Source organism: Xiphophorus couchianus, chromosome 1, assembly GCF_001444195.1.
Source record: "Xiphophorus couchianus chromosome 1, X_couchianus-1.0, whole genome shotgun sequence".
NCBI classification, from domain to species: Eukaryota; Metazoa; Chordata; class Actinopteri; order Cyprinodontiformes; family Poeciliidae; genus Xiphophorus; species Xiphophorus couchianus.
In genome coordinates, this window is record NC_040228.1 from 11736399 (window position 1) to 11761199 (window position 24801).

A 24801-nucleotide genomic window follows, 5' to 3' on the forward strand; every position below is an offset into this window, starting at 1 on the left:
TTTGCAGTTCCTGAAATGTATTCATAAGAAGTTTTCTAATGTAGTGATTACTTTGTTTCACAAGTATTACCTAGACATTGTAGTACACTCTACTGGTACTATCAATTGGTCTTAAAAATGATTAAATTCAAAAATCTGTGACTGTTTTTTCTGGTGATTAGCTTGTGTGACATGGTAAATGTCTAAGCAGGCAATATGGGAGCAAAATTGTTTGTGCCACAAAGTCTTACATTTTATTAAAAACAAAAGTGAGGCATGCAAACAAAAAAAGGGGGATAATTCTGTGGAAAAGCACTTCATGTCCACTGTAAGGTACAGTGAATGATCTGTGTTACTAAGGCCCAGGGGATCCATGTTGGAGCAAATGGTGGAATGAAACATCAGGATATCTTAAAAAGAAGTCTGGCGGCCTTCATAGGGAAGAGTCATGTATTATTTATTTATTTACAAGGATCAAGATTGAACATTTTTGGCTTAATTAAAAAAGAAGTGGTTCTGAAGAGGGAAACGCAATCTTTTTCATGGGCCTTTCTCAATTCACAGACCAAGAGCCTTTTAAAAATGTGTTTGTCAAAGAAGATTTAGTAGCACATACGATTATCCTCCAATCGTATTTGCTACAGAAGAAATATTTGCAATATTGATATCAGAAGGAAACAACAACTGTGCACTCTGGGCTTTGTTGGTAGCAATCTTTTCTGAATGCATAACTTTTCCCAATTCAATTATTGTACTAAATGAAACGCGTTTGCGTGTGATGGTGTGCGGGGGTGCGGGTGTGTGTGTGTGTGCGTGAGAGATTATGTTAAGATAAGTAATTAAAGATGGGTGCATTTCAAGGGATTTTAAACAGCTCTACTGGGAGTGCCTTTAATCGTGGGTGTTCACATCTGATGTTAAAGCTTTTAGCTCCACTCTTTATGATCCATTTATCTCGGCCAACTGAGTGTGCCTGCTTGCACTGGTAGTTTTAAATCTTTTTTTTTGTTTTTGGTATAGGAGGATTCTTACCTCTAACGACTACATCTGTAGCAATGGACACACTGTCCACCTTGGTCTGAACTGCACAGGTATATTTCCCAGCATGACTCAGTTGGATGTTCCGGATCATGATGTCACCTGCTGAACGCTGTAGACGGAGGTGTCAAAAATACAATACATGGTAAGTAAAAACAGTAAAAAGAAAAAAAATATAAAGGAAACAAAAAAAAAAAACATTTAATTGGCCAAGTCATGGAGTTGCAAAAGTGAATAAAGGGAATAGATAAAGTAAGTGAAATGTCAAAGCAACTTCTGGTCCTGTTCTGTTTATTTCATTAAGAAAAGGGAGAGAGATGGCACTCATCCAGGGACATTAAATAACCGATTACTGCTTTCATCTTCATTTATAAGGGCAACTTTTTGTGAGGAATTAAAAAGCTTCTTTCAGCTCCATTTCTTTTTATATGCCCTGGTTTCTTTTAGTCTACAGAAAATCACTTAATGCCAAACACACGGTTAACTCTGAACTTTAAAGTTACAGCCGATATAAAGTTGATGTCTTATCTCTGAGAAGTGAGAAACTGTGAATGGAGAAGCGACACTGGAAACTACTTTGATGTAAAATCAGGGACATTTTATGGAGATAAAAATGCAGTTGCTCCCAATCCTTCACTCTTTGAAAAACACCTGCCATCATTTAAGTAACAAAACTTGGGATAGAACGGATTACAGATCTTTCACTTTGACAAACTTAATATATGGCATAAAAAGAAGAAGTGAGTAGTCCTAGAGAAGTCTAAATTCGTCTGTCGAACTTTAACGAGAGGAAGACGGATAAATGTCACTCCTTGTCCTGAACATATCTCATCTGCATTAGCAAAATTTAGGTGAATAAAAAATACATAAAATACGCTAAATGGAAAATCAAACATCAAATTATATCAGATGATCTTTTATTACCAACAGAAAAATGGAAACAGACCAGGATGGAGAACCTTCTGGATGGAGGTAATGTTGTGAACAGCAGAGGAGGAAGAGAGTGGTTTAGCCACCCTAATCAAGGTTTGATAAAAAGGTAAAAATAACATCTATCTATTCTAATGTATCTGTTTTGAAAACATTTTCATGTGTAAAATGTATTTTACTTAAGTGAGAAAGAAGCTTGCAAAAGGATGCATAACCTCTTTCAAAGTTGTCCAGATTAACTCTGTGCCTGCTGTCTCTTTAAGCTCTTGCTGCTGCCAATCTTATTAATTGTCTTTTCACATTTTATAACATCATGCATGTTTTGAATATCTCAAAGACAAAATTAATCAACCAGACGTTTGCTGCTAGAAAATACACATGGAAAAAAAAATATTCAGGTCATGATCGCTGCCTGACTAGCAATAGTAAACACACGGTAGACACCCTGTGGCACTCAGTTGCATAAAAAATAGAGTTTGAATAAAAAACACAAATATAGACTATTTATAAAACTCCTGGTGTTGTTCAAAAAAGGCTTAGTATGAAAAGGTGAGCTAAAATTTTTTATCCTTTAGTGAGACTGAATAAGTGGCAGAATGGGATGAACTTCCTCTTTCACTAATGAAGGAGGTGACTGTACTTCACAAACTGAGCAAAACAAGACTTCTTTTATTTTGTAAAGGAACTATTAAATAAAACCAGGATCGATCCTCTTAAGCAACCTTAGAACATTTGCTCACATTTTGAAACTAAAAATGAAAAATCTAAACAGATGCAGCTGTTTCTTTTAGCCATTCAATTGTACCTGCCTGAAAAATCTCTTCAACCTAAAAAACAGTTGCACTGTATAAATTATGTGTAAAGATCAAAAATATGTTTTGAATATATCAAAGTTTTTTAACAAAGGACTGTGAAATAATTTTGTTAGACTCAGAAAACGTTTATATACAGTATGTGCAAGCAGTCACTATAATCAAATGAAAATATATACTTTCAAGAAGACAAAGTGAGCTTTTTATTTTAATCTAATGAAAAGTTATTGTCAGCTTAGTAGAACATAGCTCTTCAAATGGATTTTGAAGCAAAACTGTGAGCATAAGTAGCTGTTTAAAGTATATATACACAGATCAGGCATCATACTGGTTATTTCTGCAGCTGCTAGTGGGAGGACTCTGTAGCTGTTCTGATCCATAAAATGAGGTCTAATGAAGGAAAACGGGAGTGAACGTCTTACAGGGCCATGGGTGAAAAAGGTTTGTTGAGTCCTGTTGGTATTAAAGGCTTTCCCATGTAGTCCGATCCAACCGAAGAGCTACTGTAGCTGAAATATCTGAAGAAATTAATGTTGCTGCACATGCATCAAAGTTTGTTGCATATGTTTCTGCATAGGATCAGACTAGTAAGGGTTTACAGCCATTTATGGCTATGGACTCTTTCAGCGAGACCTCGACTTACAGGACTTGAAGGATCTGCTGTTAAAACGTTGCATTGGCAGATACAACAGCACAAAGTTAAATTGTCCACAGTCCAGGCAAACATAGTTTGTGTTTTCGTCATGCATTACACGGAAGACACTCAAACGAGGGCATGCAAAGATGCATACATGGACTCACCCCACCGACTTTTTCAAAGTAGGCCCCTTGACTTCCAAAGTGGATGACCTGCTCATTGAAGAACCAGGTGAACTTCAGATCTAGAGTCGGATCGTGTGAAACCTGGCAGGGCAGCACAATGCTCTCTCCAACGGTCACATCCAGGTGCCCTGCTGGACTCGTGATTGTGGTTGCCTCTATAAATAACAGAAAACATTTGCAGTACATAAATCATTAATAACATAGTAGTTTTTTTTCTTTTTCAGTCTGAATAGCCTCCTGTACACTGACCAACTAGCTACCATGTTGAGCAAAACTGTGATTTTGTCTTCTCCCGAACTCTGATGAATAATTAAAAAAAAACAAATCTCAGCTTTTGATCTACTCCGATGTGAGATGTTAACAAAAGAAAACAAGTCCTTTTCGAGTCTGACAGTGACCTCCATTTGCATTTGTTTCATCAATATACACAAAAGCACGGTGGTAAAAAATAAAAAAGCATTTAAAAACAAAAGAAAAACCTCCAGCTACTTTATAATAGATCAGCTTTCAGTCTGTAATTTGGCTCTGCTTGTGGGCAACAAAAAGCACCATAATTTCCTCCTCTCTGTGGTGCCCGTCAACATAATCTTTGGTTGTCTCAGCTGGATGTCCTATTCAGCACTAGTGCTGTGCAGAGAATTCGTCCCATCCAGAGGGGCCTATACACCTGTCCTTGGTAAATTCTGCAGGCATGTCATAAGCATCTAATGGACAGCCTAGCAATGCAATATGTCAGTAGAAGTAAAGGTCTATATTCAGCTCTGTCAAAACAAGTTTATCTCACAGCTCCGGAGGAAAAGCAACTGCCCACTACATTTTATTCCAGGTGAGCCTCGAGAAAGTTTGGCACATGCGGCAAAAATGAGAGGAGCAAAACTTGTGCAATGAACGACTGCTGTTATACTGTAAGCTGTGGTGTGCTGTAAAGTAGTGTTATGTCATGATCTTTGAGAGTTTGGTTGTGCTTTGCTTTATTTAGATAGTCCATATCCGTCTATATACCGCTCCTTTTTCCTCAGCTTGGTCACTTGCCTTCCCTCAAAGCTGCATCCTGTTTATAATCAGCCACCTGCTCCTCATTTGCTAATCAGCTCTTCAGCTTTTTTTGATTTGAACTATTGCATATTAAACACGCTTGCTTTCATTGTTTGACCATTTTAATTTGGGCACTTTTACAAGACGCACAAGTTATTGTAGAAGAGTAAAACAGTGATATGCATTCTTTCTCTGAGTCGACTTCCCTTTTTCGACTGATTTTATTGTACTTACTGCACAGTTGTTCACACAACCACACTGGCATTATGAAACTAAATAAGAGAAAAGTGGTGATCAAAACATGCTAAACAGAAAGAGTCAAGATATCTAGTTGCAATCTGGTTTTATTTGTGCTGATCAACGATTTATCAATATATTGCTGGTACCACAGGGGGAGCATATAGTAAACACTAGACCGTTTTTAAATTCTATGCAAATTTTTCATATGTTTAGTGTACAAAGTAGATTTATGCATCATTTGTCCATTAGTATAGATATATATTATGTTTTTCTATGTTGCAGCAAACTACTTGTGCATGTAAAGTGTGCAGAAGAAAAGAGTAAAACAGGGCTTCTGTTTGTACCCTTAATCCAGAAAACATGTTAAAAAGAACCACCAAAAGGCATTTTAATAGACCAGTGGTGTTGACTCTGCTCTTTAGAAATGCCTAAAAATCCCTTGTACTGCAGTATCTGATTTTAATAAACTGCAATCTTAAAGAAACCAGGCAAGACTATGAGCTACTTTGAGAAACAGTTATGAATTAAACATTGCAGGAGGAATAAGATAAAGAGTCTTGTGTCTTACTTCCAGAGGCCACTAACAATAAGTGGCCTCTGTTTTACTTTCCTTGAGTAATAATTACAAAGTGACAAGTTCCTCAATGTCATTTCAAGTGAAAAGAAAATTGCTCTTTCTCCAAATTCCATCACATTATTAGGTTTGTAACCTTGTCTGAGCTTTGGCAATCCTAACAAAGACGACATTAAGCGTCTGACAAGACAACCACCTTAAGCATACAGCCGGATCAGAGCTACTTAAATCTATTAGGATTTTCCTTTCTCTTCACAATGTGCTACTTTATGTTGGTCTATCACATTCAGTTTCAAAAAGGTTAATTGAAGTTTGTGGCTGTAGCAATCCAAGATGTGAAAAAGGTCAATACTTCTCTGAAGTACTCTTAACAGCAAGAGTTCTTTGAATCTACAGAATATGCAAAGACAAAAAAAACAAAAAAAAACTAGTTTTGGCCCATCTGTCTGACGGGCTTTTATCATCACTTCAACGTACCAATCAGCTGTTCAACAATAGCCGACTAAAATGGCCTGAAAAGCACCGCAATCTTTGAAAAGCTTCCTAGCCCCCATTTACTTTATCAAGGCCCCAGACCTGCTGCATTCAAAGGGAACCAATGGACTGATGCCAAAGGCTACTGTAGAGCATGTCACAAATACCTACTCATTTTTAGACTCTAAACAGAGAAACAGATAAGAAAAGAGATTGTTCAAAAAATAGATCTAGTTTGAGTGTTTCCAAGAGTCTTTTCAAGGACCCCTGAGAAAAGCTATCATCTACAGATTAGAAACAAGTTGTGCCATAGATCTCATAAGAACAGCTTGAGTAACAGCAAAGTAAGTGAAAAACAATAATATCCAAATACCTAACTATAGTTTTAGTATCAGACATTGGCACATAGCAATATTTGTATTAGGTATGACAATAAATATATGAAAAGATCAGGAAGTGACTTTACGTAATACATTGACATTAAGAATTAAATCCCAAGAGAACACTTTCTCAAGTAAACAGCTGTTTACATTAACTGGAAACCACACATTTAGTTACTGTAACTGGAAATCAGTTTCTTTGATGTGAGATGGTGTGGTAATAAAATAATGTTTCCAAAAGAAAGAAGCACATACAGTATGTGACAGATCTTTTAGAGAGTGATTTTTGGAAAAATAACTCTCTTATATATCGTCTTACAGATAGGATAAAGCATCAAGTGGTGACTGGAGGCATCAAAATAAGATAAGAGAGTCAGAGGGATCCAAAGTTTGGGCCTGATAAAAGGACTTAAAGGAAACAGAAAAACAAAGGAGTTTCTATGTTGCTTGGATGCTGTTTGGTTTTGCTTGTTTTCTCTGCCCCTTAGGAAGTAAACATAAATAAATTATTGGTAAAATAGATGTGTTCTTTGTTTCTGTGTGTGTGTGTGTGTGTGTGTGTGTACATCTGCTGGGACAATCAGGTGACTCCTAGGGCTTATTATGTAGATTCAAAAACAATAACAAGATTTCAGGGCTTCGAATGATTGCTCCCAAATAGTAGTAAAGACAATCACCGACATTTCCTCTCGCAATATCTAAACATCAGTGTGTAGCAGCTGATCCATGTTTTTCAAAATCAGATTTCAGATAAATAGATAGCTGGAAAAAGTTTTTTTTTTTTATGTTCTGAGGTTAAAAAGCTATTTGAACAGAATAAAAGAGATGGGAAGGTTGAGGATGGCTTGAAAGTGAAAAGATGTCAGTAGTGAATTCTACATATAGTGTATGTATTTGTTAATGTACAATAATATAATTTTGTTGTTTTCTTTTTGTATATACTTTTATGCTTTTATGTTTGTTTGAATCTACATGCCTCGGTTGCCTTTACTTTGCCAATTGAATTTACAATTGAAGATTTCAATTTATTATTCAATTTACAATTGAATTTTCCCACTGTGGGACAGTAAAGTGTATTTCTATTCTATTCTACATACAAATATTTTCAACTTCATGTCCCTTTTGTGCATTTAAACATATCTACTCCAAAATGGTTAAAAAAGCAATAGCTTTATTTCATCTGATGAATTAGAATCTCTGTTAAATGATTTTAAAAAGCACCAATTAGAATTTAAAACAGAGCATGATGACGCATCATAAAGTTTTTCCTCTTTTTGAACTTTCCCTGTCTTTTTGGCCTGCTCTTCTACTCACCAGATAAAAATCTTATAAGATTGACAAGACAGACAGGGAAAAAGTAAAGTTGTCATCTGCAGCTAAAAGACGGAACCTAAAATAGCAAACCCTCTAAGGCCTTTGGGTTACAGCAGCATCTGACTGCAATCCCCCGCTCAGTGACAGCTCAGACTGGCTCTGTACTCCAACAGCCTGTGGCTCCGCTGTGGAAACCTAAATATCCACTTGCTGCGCTTTGTTGCACGCTCAGTTTGAATGTGTAACAAATCAATGCAAAAGACTGCAATGGAATGTGGTTACTGGAAATGTATGTGTCTGAGGCTTCCTCTGCGGTGGATCTTATTTTCCATCCTTTTTCACCACAATAACAGTGACACTGGATACAACAGTCTGCTGTTGTCTTGATATGCAGATTTCTGTCAGCATTTTTCTTTCTAGTTCCTTTATGAAAGGATGTGTAATATACGCAACATCCTTTCCATTTAATCCGTATGTTATCTTTAGCTGGAGGTACCATGTTTTGCTTTGCTTACCATCTCAGCAACAACATAGGCACAGGTCACAAAGGTCAGTTTTCTCAGGACCGTTTCACAGGCATCCTTATGTTTTCTCGTGTTAGCATAAATATTTAACATTGCTATTTAAGTCTGTTGAACAGAACCTAACCCACAGATGTATCACAGTAATCAAGAAGTGCATTGAGGCAGCTGCACGCTCATTCTTGAATATATACATGGAAATTAACTGCAAAGGATAAGTAGTTAAGTGGAAATCAGTTTCTATGATGTGAGACTGTGTGCTACAAAAACAATGTTTCCCAAGGAAATGAATATCTCTGCTGCCCTGCCTTGTTACCTTCATACACAAAGGTTATCTTTACCGCTATCAAAATAAAATTTGGGGAATTTAACTAAATAAATGGTGCAGTTTGTTATTACCACCCTTGATCATTGCATATGCAGGAGTCAGGGCACTTATCTAACTAGTTCATACACATTGGTCCAACACTTTTGATGTAAAAACAGAATGAGTGTAATATCTGTGAAATTGCTCTGCAGGACACCACAAAAACTAGGCCACTCTCCATGCAAATGGTGTGCCCAGAACTCAGTGCCTTTTTTTAAAGGACTAGATTTGTTGCAGACTGAATGAATATGAAGAACAGACATTAAGGGAATATTGAAATTACTTTAGGGTGAAAAAGAGAATGAATTTTATTATGTCTGGTTTTATTTAAAAGTTGTAGTGCTGGGTCCAGATTTTTTAGCAGTCATAAACTATGCAGCTCACTAAGCATAACAGGCTAGTCTTGTGTCTCAAGGAAGCTTTCAGAATAGTGGGGAATTCCCAAAATGTGTGCTGTCACAGTGCATTTTAGCACAATGTATTATCTGTCACAAACAATCTTAAAGTAATTCAAATGAGCGTCAACATAAAATATCAGCAGAGTGTTTTTTTTTTAATTCTAAACCACATGAACCAATTTCAAGTGGTTAAATTGTTGTATAATGTATGTACATATCTAAGGTCAACACCAGTTTATTGACAATGTCAAACCAAATTTATAGTTAGTTTGATGCTGGATACTTGTTGAAATACTATACATATTGATAAAACTAACTGTTTTTTTATTTACAATTAAATAATGTAAAAATTTATATTTATGCTTTTTTTATTTGTTTGCATTGATTGAAATAGGACCACATCAAACCATGATTGGTCTTTACGTTTTCTAAAGCACAATTTAATTTTTAATATTCATTTAAATAGGAGTGGTCAAAGACGCTTTTAAAGATAGAGATTCTCCCATCCTCTTATTAATAAAATAGGTGTTGTGAATTTGTTTAGTACAATGTTTGGACACATGCCTGAAAACTGTAATATGGGAGTAATAATCAGCGACAGTCAGTTAGTAAATGCAAAAGTATCAAATCAGTTCAAGAACTTACCTTTAACAAAAAGGCTTCCAGAGCTGCTCGCTACTCCAAACTGGTTCCTGGCTACACATGTATAGATCCCAGCATCCATTTTAGTGACATTGGATAACCGCAGGCTTCCGTTATCCAGCACCATCATTCTGTAGGGATCAAAACACTACATATTACCATCAGACTCCATGTGAAAAGTGGAATAAGAAGTTCAAAGTCTAAAAACAGCCGAAGCGGTGCAAGGGATTTTCATCAGGTTGTGTGTCAGCTTGATGTAAGCTGAAGCTCTGTGTGAAATGTTACAGTTTGATCTGTCACCCTCAAGTTCATAAGTGAAGAGAGAAAAAAAATCATCTCATGGGGCAAAATTCACATCTTGACTTCATGACAACAGTGACAGGGATCCACTGTGCATATCAAAAGTGCTGAAATTTTTGGTTTAGTACACGGAAAAAAAATATGATACAAGTCATACATATTTTCCAAGACTTTCAAAATAATATTTAGAATTTGTGTTATTTACTTTAGGTGACATGCTGCACCTCTTAAAGCTTCAGGGAAATGTAACTGTTATGCTTTGCGGCTGTTTTAGAAGGGATGTCATTGAAAAAGATTGCAATTGTGGGTGGAAATAGCTTTTAAGGAAAAATGCAATTATTTGTTTTACTGTGTTTTTGTTTGTGCAGGTGTTCAGTCAAGGATGAAGTAAATGAAAAGAAAACACTTAAGAAGATTAGGATCCTCGAATACCCGGGAAAACTAAATGATTTACGAATTCAAATGTTTTAGAGAGGTGCAGCTGACTAAGGTAATTAAGTGCTTGATTGTGAAAATGCATTCTTTTACCATTTGTAAAAACCTGAGTCCATACTGAACAAAAAGATTAAAAGAAAATCCCACCACTTTCATTCCTGTAGACGGTGTCATTAAAAACAGTTATTCATATATTGCTCTCAAATGAAAGTTCATCACTTGTCTAGTTTAACGCATTTAAAACGTACTGCATTTTATTACCTTCGGTTCACTTTTACAGCTCTGTTATCAGTACATTCCAGCTGGTTTTAAACAACATACTTTCCTTCATCTCTTTCTTTTTGAACTTCATGATTACTAAAAGGAATACATCACTTCCTAATCTATTAAATCCTGGCAGAAGAACTGCTCTGTTTGGTCATTCTTTTTCTGCAGTAGGAAGGTTAGTTCTGAAATGTCAAAGGTTAAATGATTACAGTTTGACTCTGTACAGTTTAATTATTTCCTTACGTTGCTAAGTAAATCAATATGACACATTGAGTCTATTACAAATATTGAGCCTCTTATTGCTTTATTTATTGTATTTTTACTCCTATGGGTAAAAATACAAAGTAAATCTTTACAGACTGATTTGGGCTTTTGATTTTAAGTACAACTTTCAAAACTAATGTTTTTTTCCCCCCTAATTGTTGGTTAATATGCGCTGCTATATTACTCTCTGAAACACCCAGACAATAAATGCTCGACTCCACCAGCTGCCACTGTGTCTCACAGCAGGCACTAGGGTTGCCATGTTTGACGGGTTACTGGGGCTTTGTACAGCCATGGATCACAGTAGAAGAGATGAGACAGTGCCAATTTAAATGAGATGTAAACAAAACAGCAAGCTTTTCTACCAACAACGAACTCTTTATTGAGAAAATAATACATTCAAATGCAATCCATTCACAGGCGCAACCTTTTAAAGGAACTAATCAGTTCTGTATCTGAAGCTGATTGCTTATGTTTAATTTATTAACGTGACTGTTTTACATACAAAACTGTTTGTGCTTGACTCCAAATCTGCTGATTTTAGCTCAACAAAAACTGCTTGATAATGTCCCGTTTATAATTCAGAAAACTTGCTGGGTTTTTTTCTCATTTTAGTTTATCTGAGTAATATAAAATATATGTTTTGTACATGGTACAACTTTTGATATTTTAATTGTATTTTTCCCAGTGATATCTCCAGTTTTATATGTCTGAGCTGTTTTGATTTAACAGGCAAACTTTACAAACTTGATAGACAGAAGAAGAGGAATCCTAATGAGGAGGTCCCGATTGTGATATTTATTTATCACAGGCTCTTAGCTTTGAGTTAAATAATAAAGAACATAGCTCTTATTTAAACAAGTGTAGGTGTTGCAAACATTTTTCTGTGCAGTTCGCAAATCTTGTCCAAAGACAAAAGGAGTTTTGTGCCAAGAAAACATTTTTTGAAAATACTTTCCAAAGTAGAGATTTTTTTACTCGGTATTTAACATAAAAAATCTCTACATATAAGATGACGTAGCAACCTAGCTCCTGCATGCAAATAGTCACTGTCTTCATTTCTAACCACAAAAAAAGCTGCTTAATGGCATTTTCCGTGTATGGTATGCAATGATTTTGATTATGTAACTATCAAATATTTTAAATATGTAACAAAAGCTTCTGACTAAGAGGAACTAGAAAACCTTCCAAAAAAAGTGAGCTACAAATGTTTTGTGAGAATCTTTAGTCTATCACTCCTTTAGCAATGCTAATGTTCGTCTCTCTCTGAATTCCAATGTGTTTATTAATATTTCACCTACTTTCAGCAAATGTTTGAAATTGAGGAAATGTGTGGATAGTGGTTTTATTACGAAGAAAAAAAAATCTTTAACAAAAGTATTTTCTCGGCAACCTCTCACAAAGGGACTTTTGGGACTTCATAAAGAATCAAATACTATATTTGATTACTTAACGGCCAGAAATATAAAAAAAAAACAAAAAAAACAATATGTCCTGTGGTATTTGGCCTCTTTAAACCAGAGAAATCTGGAAAATGTGTTTAAAAAGGGAATTAAAGGCAACTATAACAATGGCCTGCCAACGGATGGAAAAGGAATGCTGATAAAAAGGCTTAAAAGCATTTCTGATTATTGTTGAATATTTAAGGAAGGGTTGTGAAGTTCTTCAACATCAAAGAACAGCTGTTTTACTAAAAGCCTTGCAGATTTACAGAAGCAGAATTACAGAATTAGTCAGTCAAAACTGCCTGTACCAATTCAGACATAGAAATTACCTAGACAGGCAATAAAAAAAATCCCTCTGTTAATAGAGAGTCCCACTGCGTCTTGAGCTAATAATTAATTTGGCAAAGCATCAAAGGTATTACAAACATGTGAAATCCAATAAAGTTCACAAGAACAAATCAATATTTCCTGATGTGAAACAGCTGTTCTGCTGAGATTCTAATTTTACAGTTCTAATTTGATCTTTACCACATGTTGCCTGTGTCAAAATGCAAAAATTAAAGAAAAAAAGTATCACTTAAACATTCACGGAGTAGGACATACATTTGTTAACAGCTGTATTACTTAAGTGTGCAATATCCAGCAAAATATCCCCTCACAAAATCTGCCTCTGGAACTCCTTCCAGCCAGGAAACTTTTCCTTTCATAACTTTTTGCACTTTCACATATTTCTAGGAAGTTTTAGTCATTTTCTGAACATAGAAGTCAATTTCAGCAAGGAGGACCTCTGTTCAAAATGCAGCCTAAAGTCTTTCCGCATGTAGTTTAAACGTTCTCCATGGGTATGTCTCAGTACTCTGGGTACACTAACCTCCTTACGCACACTAAAATCAGGACTTTTAGGTTAATCTAATTTTCCCTTACGTATGAGTTTGTGCATGGGTGGTTGTCTGTCTTCTGTGTACCGTTGCCCTTCAAGGAAAAGCGGGTATAGACAATGGATGGATGGTTGCTATTAGAATGACGTCATAATTAGCAATCCTTTACAAAGAAAATATTGTCAGTGAGGCTTTAAGGTCCAGCAGGATGAGAATGTATGAAATAGGCTTTACTCTATGTTCTGTTCTCTCTAACATCGTCAAACAACAGGAACTGTATTTTTCAAACCATAACTTGATTTACTTTTTTACTGGTAATTGCACCTTGTGTTACGAAATGGATAATCTCCTTTCTCCTTCCAAAATGAAATACTTACTAGAAACTCCCTTGTCATTGTTTAAACTGTAAATGATAATGGGGGTTAAGACACTTTTTAAAAATATAACCGTTTTAAAGGTGCCTGAACTCATCCTTTTCTTTAAGACCTCTTTTAGGGGAGGATGGGCTTTTTAAAATGATCACGAATGACCTGTATTGCTTTAAAGGATGAAGAATTAAAGTACATTAGTCTTTACAACGTCGCCTAGTCCCTGCGGAGCCGGACGTATTTTCTCCTAAGTGAACTGAGGGCTTTCTTTGTAATGGGCTATAACAAAGAGTTATGGATATGAGATGTCACTGGGATAAGGCTTGCCAATGAACTCTTGCAGACGACAAGAGCTACAAAGAAACAGAGAGAAGGATGTGTGAAGAAAAATATCTTTCAGAAATGCGCTCACTTCAATTCCTTTTTTTTTTTTATTTTTGAAAGGCTGCTCCAAAGCAATTAAGGTACTGGTGAAATGTGAGGGGTACATAAAAGCCAGGGTGGTGTGACAGAGTAAACACGCACTTTACCTCAACCCTTTGCTGGCCCGCCATTAAAAGTGAGCTATCGGCTGTAATCTAAAAGTCTCTCTGCGGTGTTACAAAAAAACCAAGAGGCTGTAAATGAAAACATTATTTTAACCACTTCAGAAGAATTGTGTAATTAACTCAGTATATTACAAACGCCTCACAATTTTCTAAAGTGCCGCTTAAACGCTTCAGTTGAACTGCTGAATCTGTTTCTAGTAACACAACTGGAAAATTTCCACCTCACAGTAGGAGGATTATAAATTGATTCATAATATGACAAAAGAACAGCACAGAGTGTTTAGCACAACACTCTTAAACACAGTGGTTTCATCTCGGGGTAATATTCCGGAGCTCTATTCCTTATATCCGTTTCCCAGTTGCTGGCAGTGGTCAGCAATGAAATTTAATTAGGGTAAGCGCTTTACCGCTAACCTCATCACTTCCAGCATACTGTAAGTGCCGAGCATCCCCAGGAATATCTGGTTATACGTGAATTGGATATGAGCTGACTTAAGTATAGTCTCGGCATGATTTTATTAACTAATCGGATACCGCGTTGTTCTTAGATGATTTGTTTTCTTCTATCTCGGAGGCTTGAAGACATTATCCCTGGAAGATTAGAAAGAATTATGGGTACTTTAGCTAAGCCAGTAGGATGGATCAGCACTGTGCCACCGCTGTAATGGTTCGGGAAACTGCCTCGTTTCAATGTAGGGAAAGTAAATGCTAACAAGCCAGGAAAAGGGGAGCAGGCAGGCGAGAGAAGTTGCAATAATGTAAAATCCGAACATCCTGCATGCGGCTCACCCACTTCAGGGCAAGGGTGGGATATTAAATCTCATATGGGAAATCTTGCTTTTATGGGCGTGATTGATATTGCACGCTGCAGCTTAGATGCATTTTCCTTCCAATGCTTTAGAGGCTGATAAATCTGCAAGCTGGGCTACACATTTAGCAGACATTTTGGAACATATAATCCTGTGCCTGATTCTGCTGATATCCCGTACATAACACATATTTTGTCCTGTTTGGAATTAACAAAACACGATCGCATGTTCGGCTTCCTGAGCATCTTGTTTGCCAGGTGGAGGTGAGAGATGACTAAACCTGTGGCACCCCCGCTGTTCTGGAAGATGGATATACCAGAGGTTAGACGTGGCAAAGCTGCCGAGGCTGTTGAACAATTAATCCCATATCAAATGAGAAATATGCACCCCCGCCAGTTTCCTGCATGTGCCAGCTGGTGTGCTCTGCCTCTCGCTGGTTTATTTCTGCTAAAAATAAGAATGTTGTCAAACACAATATGAGTCATTTGCATAGACAAAAGAGAAACTAGAGCAACAATTATTGTGCAGCTGCACTTCACGATGGTTCTGTTTCTACAAGTGTAATCTGCTTGAAGTTTTGAATCCTGTGAAAGAAGATTTACATTGCGGGAGGATTTCAATGGAAAACTACTAAGTGCTGCCTGTTGGCCTGACTCCTTATGTGTTTGAACAGGTCTTTCTATTAGAGATCCAACAACTGGAAGTCAAATAAAGAGTGTTCTTTTTGAATTGCCCTTTTACCATTTCCAGAATTAAAACCTTGTTCATTTAAGTATAGAAATAAAATGGTTTCAGATTTTGAACATCACCATGGCAACATTTTGGATGGTTAGTGTTGACGTTTTAAAAGGAAGCTGACATTAAAATCATATTTTGTGACCACACTAAACTGTGTATTTTATGTCCATTACATACAATCTGAGTTGCGGATGCAAGCAGAAGGCAGTAAAAGAAAAAAGAAAAAAAACCCCGGAAAAAAAAAAAAAAAACCATGTAATTTTCCCCTATCCATAACTAGTTTTGCCACTCACTAGTTGTGAGGCACTCTACAGGTTACAGACAGAACATTAGGCAGCTAAATAATGGCTAAATTCATGTATGTATCTTTAATAAACAGTTGAGTTTATTATTTAAATGTTGTAGCCATTTTCAATTGTCTAAACATTTTCTGCAGACTTCTCTTATGCTGATGTCCTGTTTTGTTTTGTTTTCATAAAATTTGGTATCCAAAATATATCCTGTATGTACAGTATATTCACATTTTGAAAGTATACAGATATATATTTTTTTTATTTTATGTATAGATTTATTTATAAGGGTCCAATACTTTATATGGGACCCTTAAAAAGGGTCCCATACTTTATATGGGACCCTTATAGATGAATTCAGGATAAAGACACATACTTATGCTGCAGGAAAATAATTATTTACAATTACTCCGTTCTTAGAACTATGTCTTCAGGTTATAACACATTGTGCATATGTCTAGAACATTTTTCAAAAATGCTGATAAAATTGATAACTGATGAATCCACATATAATAATCCTGATATATTTCTTTTAATGTGATCACATCGAGAGTTTGATCACATTTCAACTTCAGTTTTACAAACGTACAACTGCATCTACGAATGTAAATGAAAACCTTTCTACTGCAGTGTGAGCATAAACACCATAGCTCTGACCGGTTGCCAATCTTTGATAGCTAGAACACAATTTTGCTTTCAGACAAAGAACGGTTTTCTCTGCCTGATTAACATTTTCTTCTCCTTTTCTATCTTCTCTTAGCTCATGGAGGCGATGCATTGATTTTTCTTTAACACTATGTCTAATGAAACAAGGTGTCCAGCGTATTCCCCTGGTATTCCCACCGCTATAACAAAAGAACGTGAGCACATCAGCAACCCATTGATAAGTCTTTTTGGGCATTTGATCCCCTTCCTCCACATCTTGCTGGTCTGTATCACCGGTTGCCTTGTGCTCTAACGACCCTCCGGGCCTTACGTACTGCTAATGAGCTGATGTATCGGCACATCGATCTGAATGCCGCAGTCTAGAAACACCCAATTACCTTAAACAAACAGAGCAGAGACCAGCCAGAGGAGGAAAGTACAACAGAGTTCAAGAAAGAAATGCAGATAACGGGGAAGGGAGTGAAGAGCGGACCCTGTTATGCAATGCAAATTATATTGTGTCACACTGTGATTCTGTTCTTCACAGTTTGTCAGCATGAATATCAAGTAGGATGAAATTAAATAAGACTTTTAAATCTTCCACCGCTAGTAGAACAGACAAACTCAACCAACAGCGGCAAAGAAAGTAACCTAGTACCTGTGGCTCTCGCGCAGAGCTTCGTTCCCCTTCCTCCATGAAATCACGCCGCGAGGAGACATCCTGGGCTTGCATTCGATCAGGACATCGCCGCCCTGTCGGGCCAACGTTTGTGTCTTCAACAGGTTTTGGGAGAAGTCGGGAGCAATAGCTGCAGGCGGGGAATTCAAGGGGAGGAAGGTTAAATTTATTGATTGAGGTAAAAGAGAAAGAAAAGAAATGGAAACAGCACTGAGAAGTTTCCTAAGACGTGAAGGTCACTCTATCCATTAGGCGGGTCAGCAGCACTCACATCCTGCTCTCTCTGAACGTTCATGCTCTTGTTTGCACACATCCAGAGAAATGCTCATAAATGAAGCATGGTACATAATTTTCAAGGGTGCATTTCTTTTGATTTTAGTTTCGTGAATCTTTTTTAGAAGGACATTATGCATTGAGAGTCGAGCTTTGGGGGCTGTAAAAGCTAAAATGAGAGAATGTTAAGCAAGGCTGAGGCTTTGTTGCTGCTTCTTTAGGCCCCTAATTACTAATGCACCACCGTGTGAAGCTGTTTTAGACGTGCACCGACTCAGCAAAAACCTCTTTAAAGAGAACACAGTGTGGCATCAGCAACAAGGTGCACATGCTACATCAAATTTCATTATTTGACACTGCATGGGAAATGCAAACATAAAGTATTTCTTATTTATTTTTGACTCATTTAAAGTCAGAAGGAAGACTTAAGTTAGTTATAGAATTAAGAGAGAAGGATTTTCAAGGTTTTAAACTAATTATGTTTTCAATGACTAATGTGAAATGACTTAGTCGATTAACCAGAGATAAAACATGTTATGTTTGTAATTACTTCAATAGAAATAATTCCTATAAACAAGAAGGTTGACTTGCCAGTCAGTTCTGTTTTCATATAAAGCAGCAGTACAAGGAAGAGAAGTAGCTCTTACTTCTAATACTTTTCATCAATAAAGCCTTGGCGTCAAACTGTCGCTGCTAACGTCTGAGACTGCATCAATAAAAACATAAAGTGATTTTTTTCAGCATGTGAAAAAAATTCTTCTTTGATTAAATATCTCAAATGCCATTTGCCTAGAAAGTATCTCCACAATAAAAAAAAAGGCTGCTGTGTTTCTCACTCTGCTTGTTGAAGTAGCCATATGAACTTTTTTATGGATCTGTTGTTGAATCCACTTTTTATTCAGTCCAACAGTCAAACAACTTTTTAAATTAACGTGGCTATATTTTTTGTTGAATTACAATTAGTACATGATGTTTTCACAAAGTATTTTAACACCGATTAACAAAATATATGCTCCTTTCATAGACAAAGTTCTAATAGAAATGTTTAATTGAGATGGCACAGTCAAGAAATGTGTTTATCAACCTTAGTATTATAGGATATTTCTTAAACAAAATTTTGGCTTTGTGACAAATAAGAGATTTGTCACAGAGTTAAGTGGGAACATTTGGCAGTAGATTCTGAACTCACACCTCCCATGTTCCAAAGGAAGTTGAGGATCTGAATTTAAACAAGCCATGTTTGGAGCTTTTAGTGTAGATTAGGCTTCTGGGAAATTTGGCCTAGAAGTCATTCTTGACCTGTACTGATGGCACCGGAGGGTCTCTTTTGCTGGATATTATCTTGCTATGACAGATACAGCCTACAAGCTAGCTTTGAGAAAAACCAAACACTGGAAGGTAGCCGGCCAAACAAATATGATTAGACATACTATGAGTGTTGAAGTATCCTTAATTTTACAGGTTTACAGGCCTGTGCTGACAAGAGGCCTTGTGATTCTCCAGCTGTAGTTCCTTAAGGCTTGCCAAGCAGTTGGACGTCTACATCCTGTAGAGAACAGCTGTCATAAGGACAACTCTGTAATCATTCATTGGGTGACGATATAATATTTATGGGCAGAATCCTCATCCTTGGCTATGATCTTTAATGGCTTTTTTATGCGTTACAACTGTCTGAAGTACTCCATTGTTAACGTAACATGTAGACATTCACTCTAGCTTAGGAGTCGGGCTTGCTAGCCAAGGTTATATAGAGCGTGGTGTGGTGCATGTCAAACAGATGATTTTTGTGGTCTCAAACAAGTTCTGGTCGGGATCTAATCCCCTTACTCCTAAACAGTACGAAAAGGGGCTTCTAATTTGATCTTTCATAGTGCCCACAAAAAGCTAGAAACAGCCATGGAAATAATAATTTAGAAATAAATAGCCTTTATTATCATGAGTGGAAATTAAGGTGTAAGAGCAGCATCAAGACATGCAGCACAAGACACATCTTAAAATGAGAAAACTCAGAATTAGTGGAGAGCTGCTGAAACAAGGTGCCTTCTCTCTCAGAGCCCGAAGTAGAGAATTTATATGTATTTGTTAAAACTGTAAAGTTGATGCAGTTTTTTTCCTTTTCTTTTTAAGTTATGACTGTCTGTAAACTCTATGTATTAAAAAAAAAAAAGAAAATTAGAAGTGCCATGTGAGCTTAGACAGAGTTATAGATAAACGTAAGCCAAGAATGTAGCTTTGATTCATAGGGAAACAAGCAACAGAAAAATGGTTTAGGTAAAATGATATTGATGACCCAGATGTAGAATGGTTGACATGCACAACAAATGTGCTGCCTCTACGCTCTTACCAATGACTCTGAGCTCAGCATTGGTGAAGATGCGGCCATGCTTGTTCTCCGCCACACATTGGTACATTCCAATGTCAGCCAGATTCAAGTTGTTGATTGTCAGCACTCCATTATTCACCTGAACTCTGTCCTGCTGAAGAGAGAGAAACATAAATTAGTTTTTAAAACAGCTTTATGTATTCACAAATAACAAAGCTGCAATACTCAGAAAAGTTTTAGGAAATACCTTAGGGGTGGAACTTTTAGTTTGGTATTTACATAATCTCCTATTAGAGTTTGCAGTTGTTAAGGAGGTAATATAGTGAATTGACAATTGGAAAAAAAAATCTTTGTGTTTATCAGTTATTATTTAACATTTTGTTTAGTCTTTTGATCACCGCTGATGTAAAACAATGTAAAAGCTGGAGGATGGCTCAGCATCAACCTACATTAGAGACTTGATTGTTCAATCAAAGGTCTCCTAGTTGAAGTGTACTCTGCATCCCCAGAATCAGAAGCTGCATTCAGTTTTTATGTTCCTCTAATCTAAAAAAAAAACAAAAACAGAAGACTGCAAAACCTATACGTTTGGAGTTATCTTTGATTAATAACGACTGGAACACAGATTAATTTTAGTCTAGATTACAACTTTTCATTACTTCTCTTTATGTTGACAGTGTAATCCAATATTTCTTTTTTGTTTGCTTATTGTGTTGTTCCCAACATATAAAGCACAGTGAACGGAAATGTGCTACACAAATAAACTTGACCTGACTTCACCCCAGCGACACACATACACACAATTTTTCTTGTTTTTGCACTCAGAGTCTCACAACACTTAATGCAGTTATTCTGAGAGCAGAGTTTACTTAACTGTGTTAAAAACTTTGAGATATTTTGACTTTTTAAGGCCCTGCAGAAACTTTTTTTTTCTAGAAATAGCGTTTTCACTTTAAGCTTTGAGCCTGTGTACCAGTTTTATTGTTTGCATATAAAATAATTTTGTAGTATCTGAATGTTTAGTTTTTGTCCAGTAGAACTCAGTAGATAGTTTCCTCCTGATAGTATTTTTCTTTATTTACTATTTGCGGTAACCTTTTTGACAAGTGAATTTTTGAATGTTTTCTTATAAGAAATCTAAGCACTAATATAGCACAACAATATCACGCATTAAAGAACAAAAATAGCTCTGCAGTTTGTATTTAGCTCTTCTGACCTCCGAGTTCTTTCTGACAAATGTGCTGATTCAATTTTGGTCTTTCACAACAACTTTATCTCCTTTGGGCGTTTGCTAATTGAGACTTTGCTTATGAAATCTTAGAAGAATCAGTCACAAGTCTTGAGCGCTGGAGGCTGTTTGTACTAACAAAAATAAAAAATCAGCTGGTGGTGGAAAACAAAATGCAACAGCACAAAACATTGTTTGTTTAACCAGTAAACCAATCATATCTTTGTCTCAGACACATACGGAGGTCCATACTAAAAAGAAAAGACAACATAAAAAAATAACAAGATGAAATTAGACAATATAAGAATAAGATCAACAGGAATAAATGCACCCTTCTTCAAAGACAGCCATACAGAGAACACTTACTAATAGCACAGGCTGAACAAAGTTCTTCTCTTCCCTGTGCTCTTCTGACCTTCAGAAGCTTTGGAACAGTCTATCTGCTTCCTTTTTATAGTAATGTCAATTTAAGGGTGGCAGCACTCATTGTTCCTGCCCTTGATCCTTCTATAGAGTGTACCTGGACTTTTTAACGTCACTGACAAAGTGGTCCAGAGGGTCCTGTCGCCAGTCTGTCTGTCGTCGGGAATCATTACAGCACTGCTACTTGAAAAGGCAAGGACTATCCCTGAACATCAGTCAGTGACACTGCTGAGGATCTTCAAATACATTTCCCTCAGAGGCTGGCTCAAGCATGCATCAGGCAGACACTTGGCTACACATGGCTGAGCTAGCACTGCAGCCTCAGCCAGAGGGGACCCCGGGTGGTAAAGGATGCAGTAGTTCTCAAGTGGAACAGAACAAGTCCACCTTTTTTAGGAGATAACTGGCAGTAACTGTTTACTGAAGGGAAAAGAATGATAGGGAGAAGGAAAAGAGAGATGGGGGCGCCTTCAGACGAATCTAAAATAAGTTGAATATTTTGAGAAGTGAATTCATTCTAGACATTCAAAAAGTGAAAATTGTACGATATATATTATACCGATAAAGGTTGTCTGCCTCATACAGATATAAAAGTGAGGGTTTACAATGATGTCACCCTGCTCTTTGCAGCCATTATAGCTGTTCTGTAAAAGCTGTGCACTTTTTTTATAACGATATTCCATTTGCGAGGTCTAACACAGTTATTTGACCAATAAATGTTTTATTGGGGTCAAGAACTAAAGGTTAAGGTCATGACTAAAATAATTCAGTACACTGAAGCATTAAACTAGTTGGAAATAAATAGATATTCCGAAAAATAAAAGCCACACACATTAATGCCATCTGCATAAGACGTTAGACTTGGCACTATGTTAACCACTGCTGAACTCAGACTCAACCAATAGATCATGAGGCAAGAAAGGCAGAATGATCATTCAAGAGTACCCCGTCTCCATTGTTTTATCCCATTGCTTCTTAGATGCAATAGGAGCTGCTCTGCCTGGAAAACCTCATTTCATGAAGCTCTCAGCTGACTGTTCATCAGCTAAATTAAAGATTACATGAGGTTTGGATGTCTTCTGACTCTGCAGGCAGACTATTACTCCTAAGCTCCTGAGATTCTGCCATTCCCAACTGATTAAGCTTTGTTAAAATGCCAATAATCATTTACTGGGGAATAGTTAGTGATGAGGAAAATCCACAACCTGTTGTTGGACAGATTCCATTCTGCATTTATCGCACAGTATTCCAACAAAATTCCCTGAGCTGCTGATAGTGACCTGTCATTTTCATAGAAGCAGTAGATGTGATCGAGTGTTAGATGTTATTCATCTGTGTCCATGGAAGTTATTGATTGGACCAACTGAGTTATGTGATATAGTGTCAAGGCTAGAAATATACTGCTGACGTTTTGCTTTTTAAATTGATTTGTAAAAACCCATTTTTTCTCAGCCATATTAACATTTATTGAGCTGCACCTTTACTCTGTCTAAGTAAGGAATGATGCTTTCTAGCATACAGCAGCCCAACAGGGAGAAAGAGATAAACAGTATCTGTGAATGTTTGTGGTTTGGTGCCACCCTGAACCATTCTAAACACTTCACCTGGATAAAAAAAAGGTCAGTGCTGGCACCTTTGACAGTAAATCAGATTGGAGCCATTTGTCTGCTTTATCAACTCTAATTATGCACGGCGGCACATCAAAACCAAAACAACATCAAGCTATGCTGTGAGAAAGCAAATCAGAGACACTAACCTATTGCTTTGCACGCTGCATATTTAATGGTGTTTTTGCAGCGGCTGAATTCAACAACAGTTACACAGCAAAGGGCAACCAGAAGATGTCGGAGGGCGGCAGAAAGGAAATCGCGCACTCTTATGTACATTACTAAAAAGGAGGAAGCTGGTGGCATATTGGAAAAACACAAGCTCGAGTGGGTCCTTGTTTTCCAGGGTGACATTTTGAAGTGACAGGCCTCTTCTGTGCCATTTAATTCCCATGGAGGGAGGAGAAAAGAAGGTGGAGAGAGGGAGAGAGAAGATAACTTAGAAAGAGAAAGGGAGCAACGGAGATGGCGAGATAACAGCAGGCATTGGGAAGAAGAGGACTGATCCATTCTAATGAGGAATAACAAATGGCCCCCTTGGCCTCCCCCTCTTCGTCCTCCTCTCTTTACAATGCTGACCTTTGGGTTTGGAAATTGATTTACCGTTGCTGCAGTTGAGAGTGGCATTTTGAAAATGGTAACACCACACCTCATTAATAAAGCCGCATGCACAGAGAATATCTTACCTCGGCCACCTGCCAAAGGAATTTTTTTTTTTTTACAAAGTTATTTACAAATCAATATCAGATATGTGCAGGTGGGGCGATAAGTGTTTCAAGATGAGCCTAATGGGGGTAATCCATTTTGTAAATGGCAACGTAAATGTACTCATTCGTAGCTATCCTCCGCCCAGAGTGAAAATTAAAAACAGTTTCAACACGTGTACTAACAGCTAGGCAGCCAATTAAAGCGTCTAAGATTTTGGATAATATTGACCCTGTAAACACACATCCAACAAAACAGCGCTACAGTTTCCATTTCATAGCCTAATTCAAACACTGACAAAATCAGTGCACATAACTGAGCCATGCTTTTTAGTCATAAAGCATAAAACAGCAATACAACAACAATACAAAACAGGGCAAATTGGTGAAATCTAAAATGCTTTTTAGATGATGAGGTATTTTTCCTGCCTCCCCCAGAGAGGGGACTTAATGATAAAATTGAGATTAGCAGATAAGCGACCGAGGACTAAATTGTCAAACAAAATCCCTGGTTGATTACAGACAGAAAATGGCACCACTTTGGCATTTTTGCAAAGCACATTCAAACACCCTCCCCAGCTAATGCACACACAGACACACTCATTTCTGATGCCAAATTTAGTCAGAAGCAAACACAAGCATTTCAAAGTGGCATGTTTTTGCCAAGTGCATGCCTATGAGATGGAAGCGCAACTTGAATCCAACAAATACTGAATCCTTTGAGCAAAATGCTCCTAAATTTAGAGCAATCTTATCGCCTTTCATCTTACTTGTTGACATGTCTTTATCTCCATTTACTGAACTGTTTGAGGCTCTGTGGAGAGCAGCAATATTCTTTCACAACTTTAGCAACACTTCAAACAGGGGCGCAGAAACCATTCATTAACTTACCAAAACAGATTTGATCTTTACCATCATAGAGCTCAAATTAATTAATTATTTTTCAGTAATTCCTCTTATTTCACATCTTAATTGGTTAAGGTGAGTCATTGAAAAGTGAGTTTGATTTCATTCTCCTTTGCTACACGCTAATGTGCAACTAGGCTAGTCA

General features: G+C 37.0%; 1 protein-coding gene across 3 annotated transcripts in view; it reads right to left on the minus strand.

The window, feature by feature from the left end:
* Positions 1-24801, minus strand: part of cntn3a.1 (contactin 3a, tandem duplicate 1) — a 129861-nt gene that overhangs the window by 10812 nt on the left and 94248 nt on the right. For 2 of the 3 annotated variants that reach the window (XM_028016988.1, XM_028016979.1), the window contains exons 10-14: positions 19810-19942; positions 17172-17322; positions 9530-9657; positions 3561-3736; positions 1012-1129 (exon numbers count right to left, since the gene is read on the minus strand). In XM_028016988.1, coding sequence (XP_027872789.1) covers positions 1012-1129; positions 3561-3736; positions 9530-9657; positions 17172-17322; positions 19810-19942 — 706 coding nt within the window. The remainder of the gene's footprint in view (positions 1-1011; positions 1130-3560; positions 3737-9529; positions 9658-17171; positions 17323-19809; positions 19943-24801) is intronic. The other variant, XM_028016993.1, reaches the window with a different exon arrangement.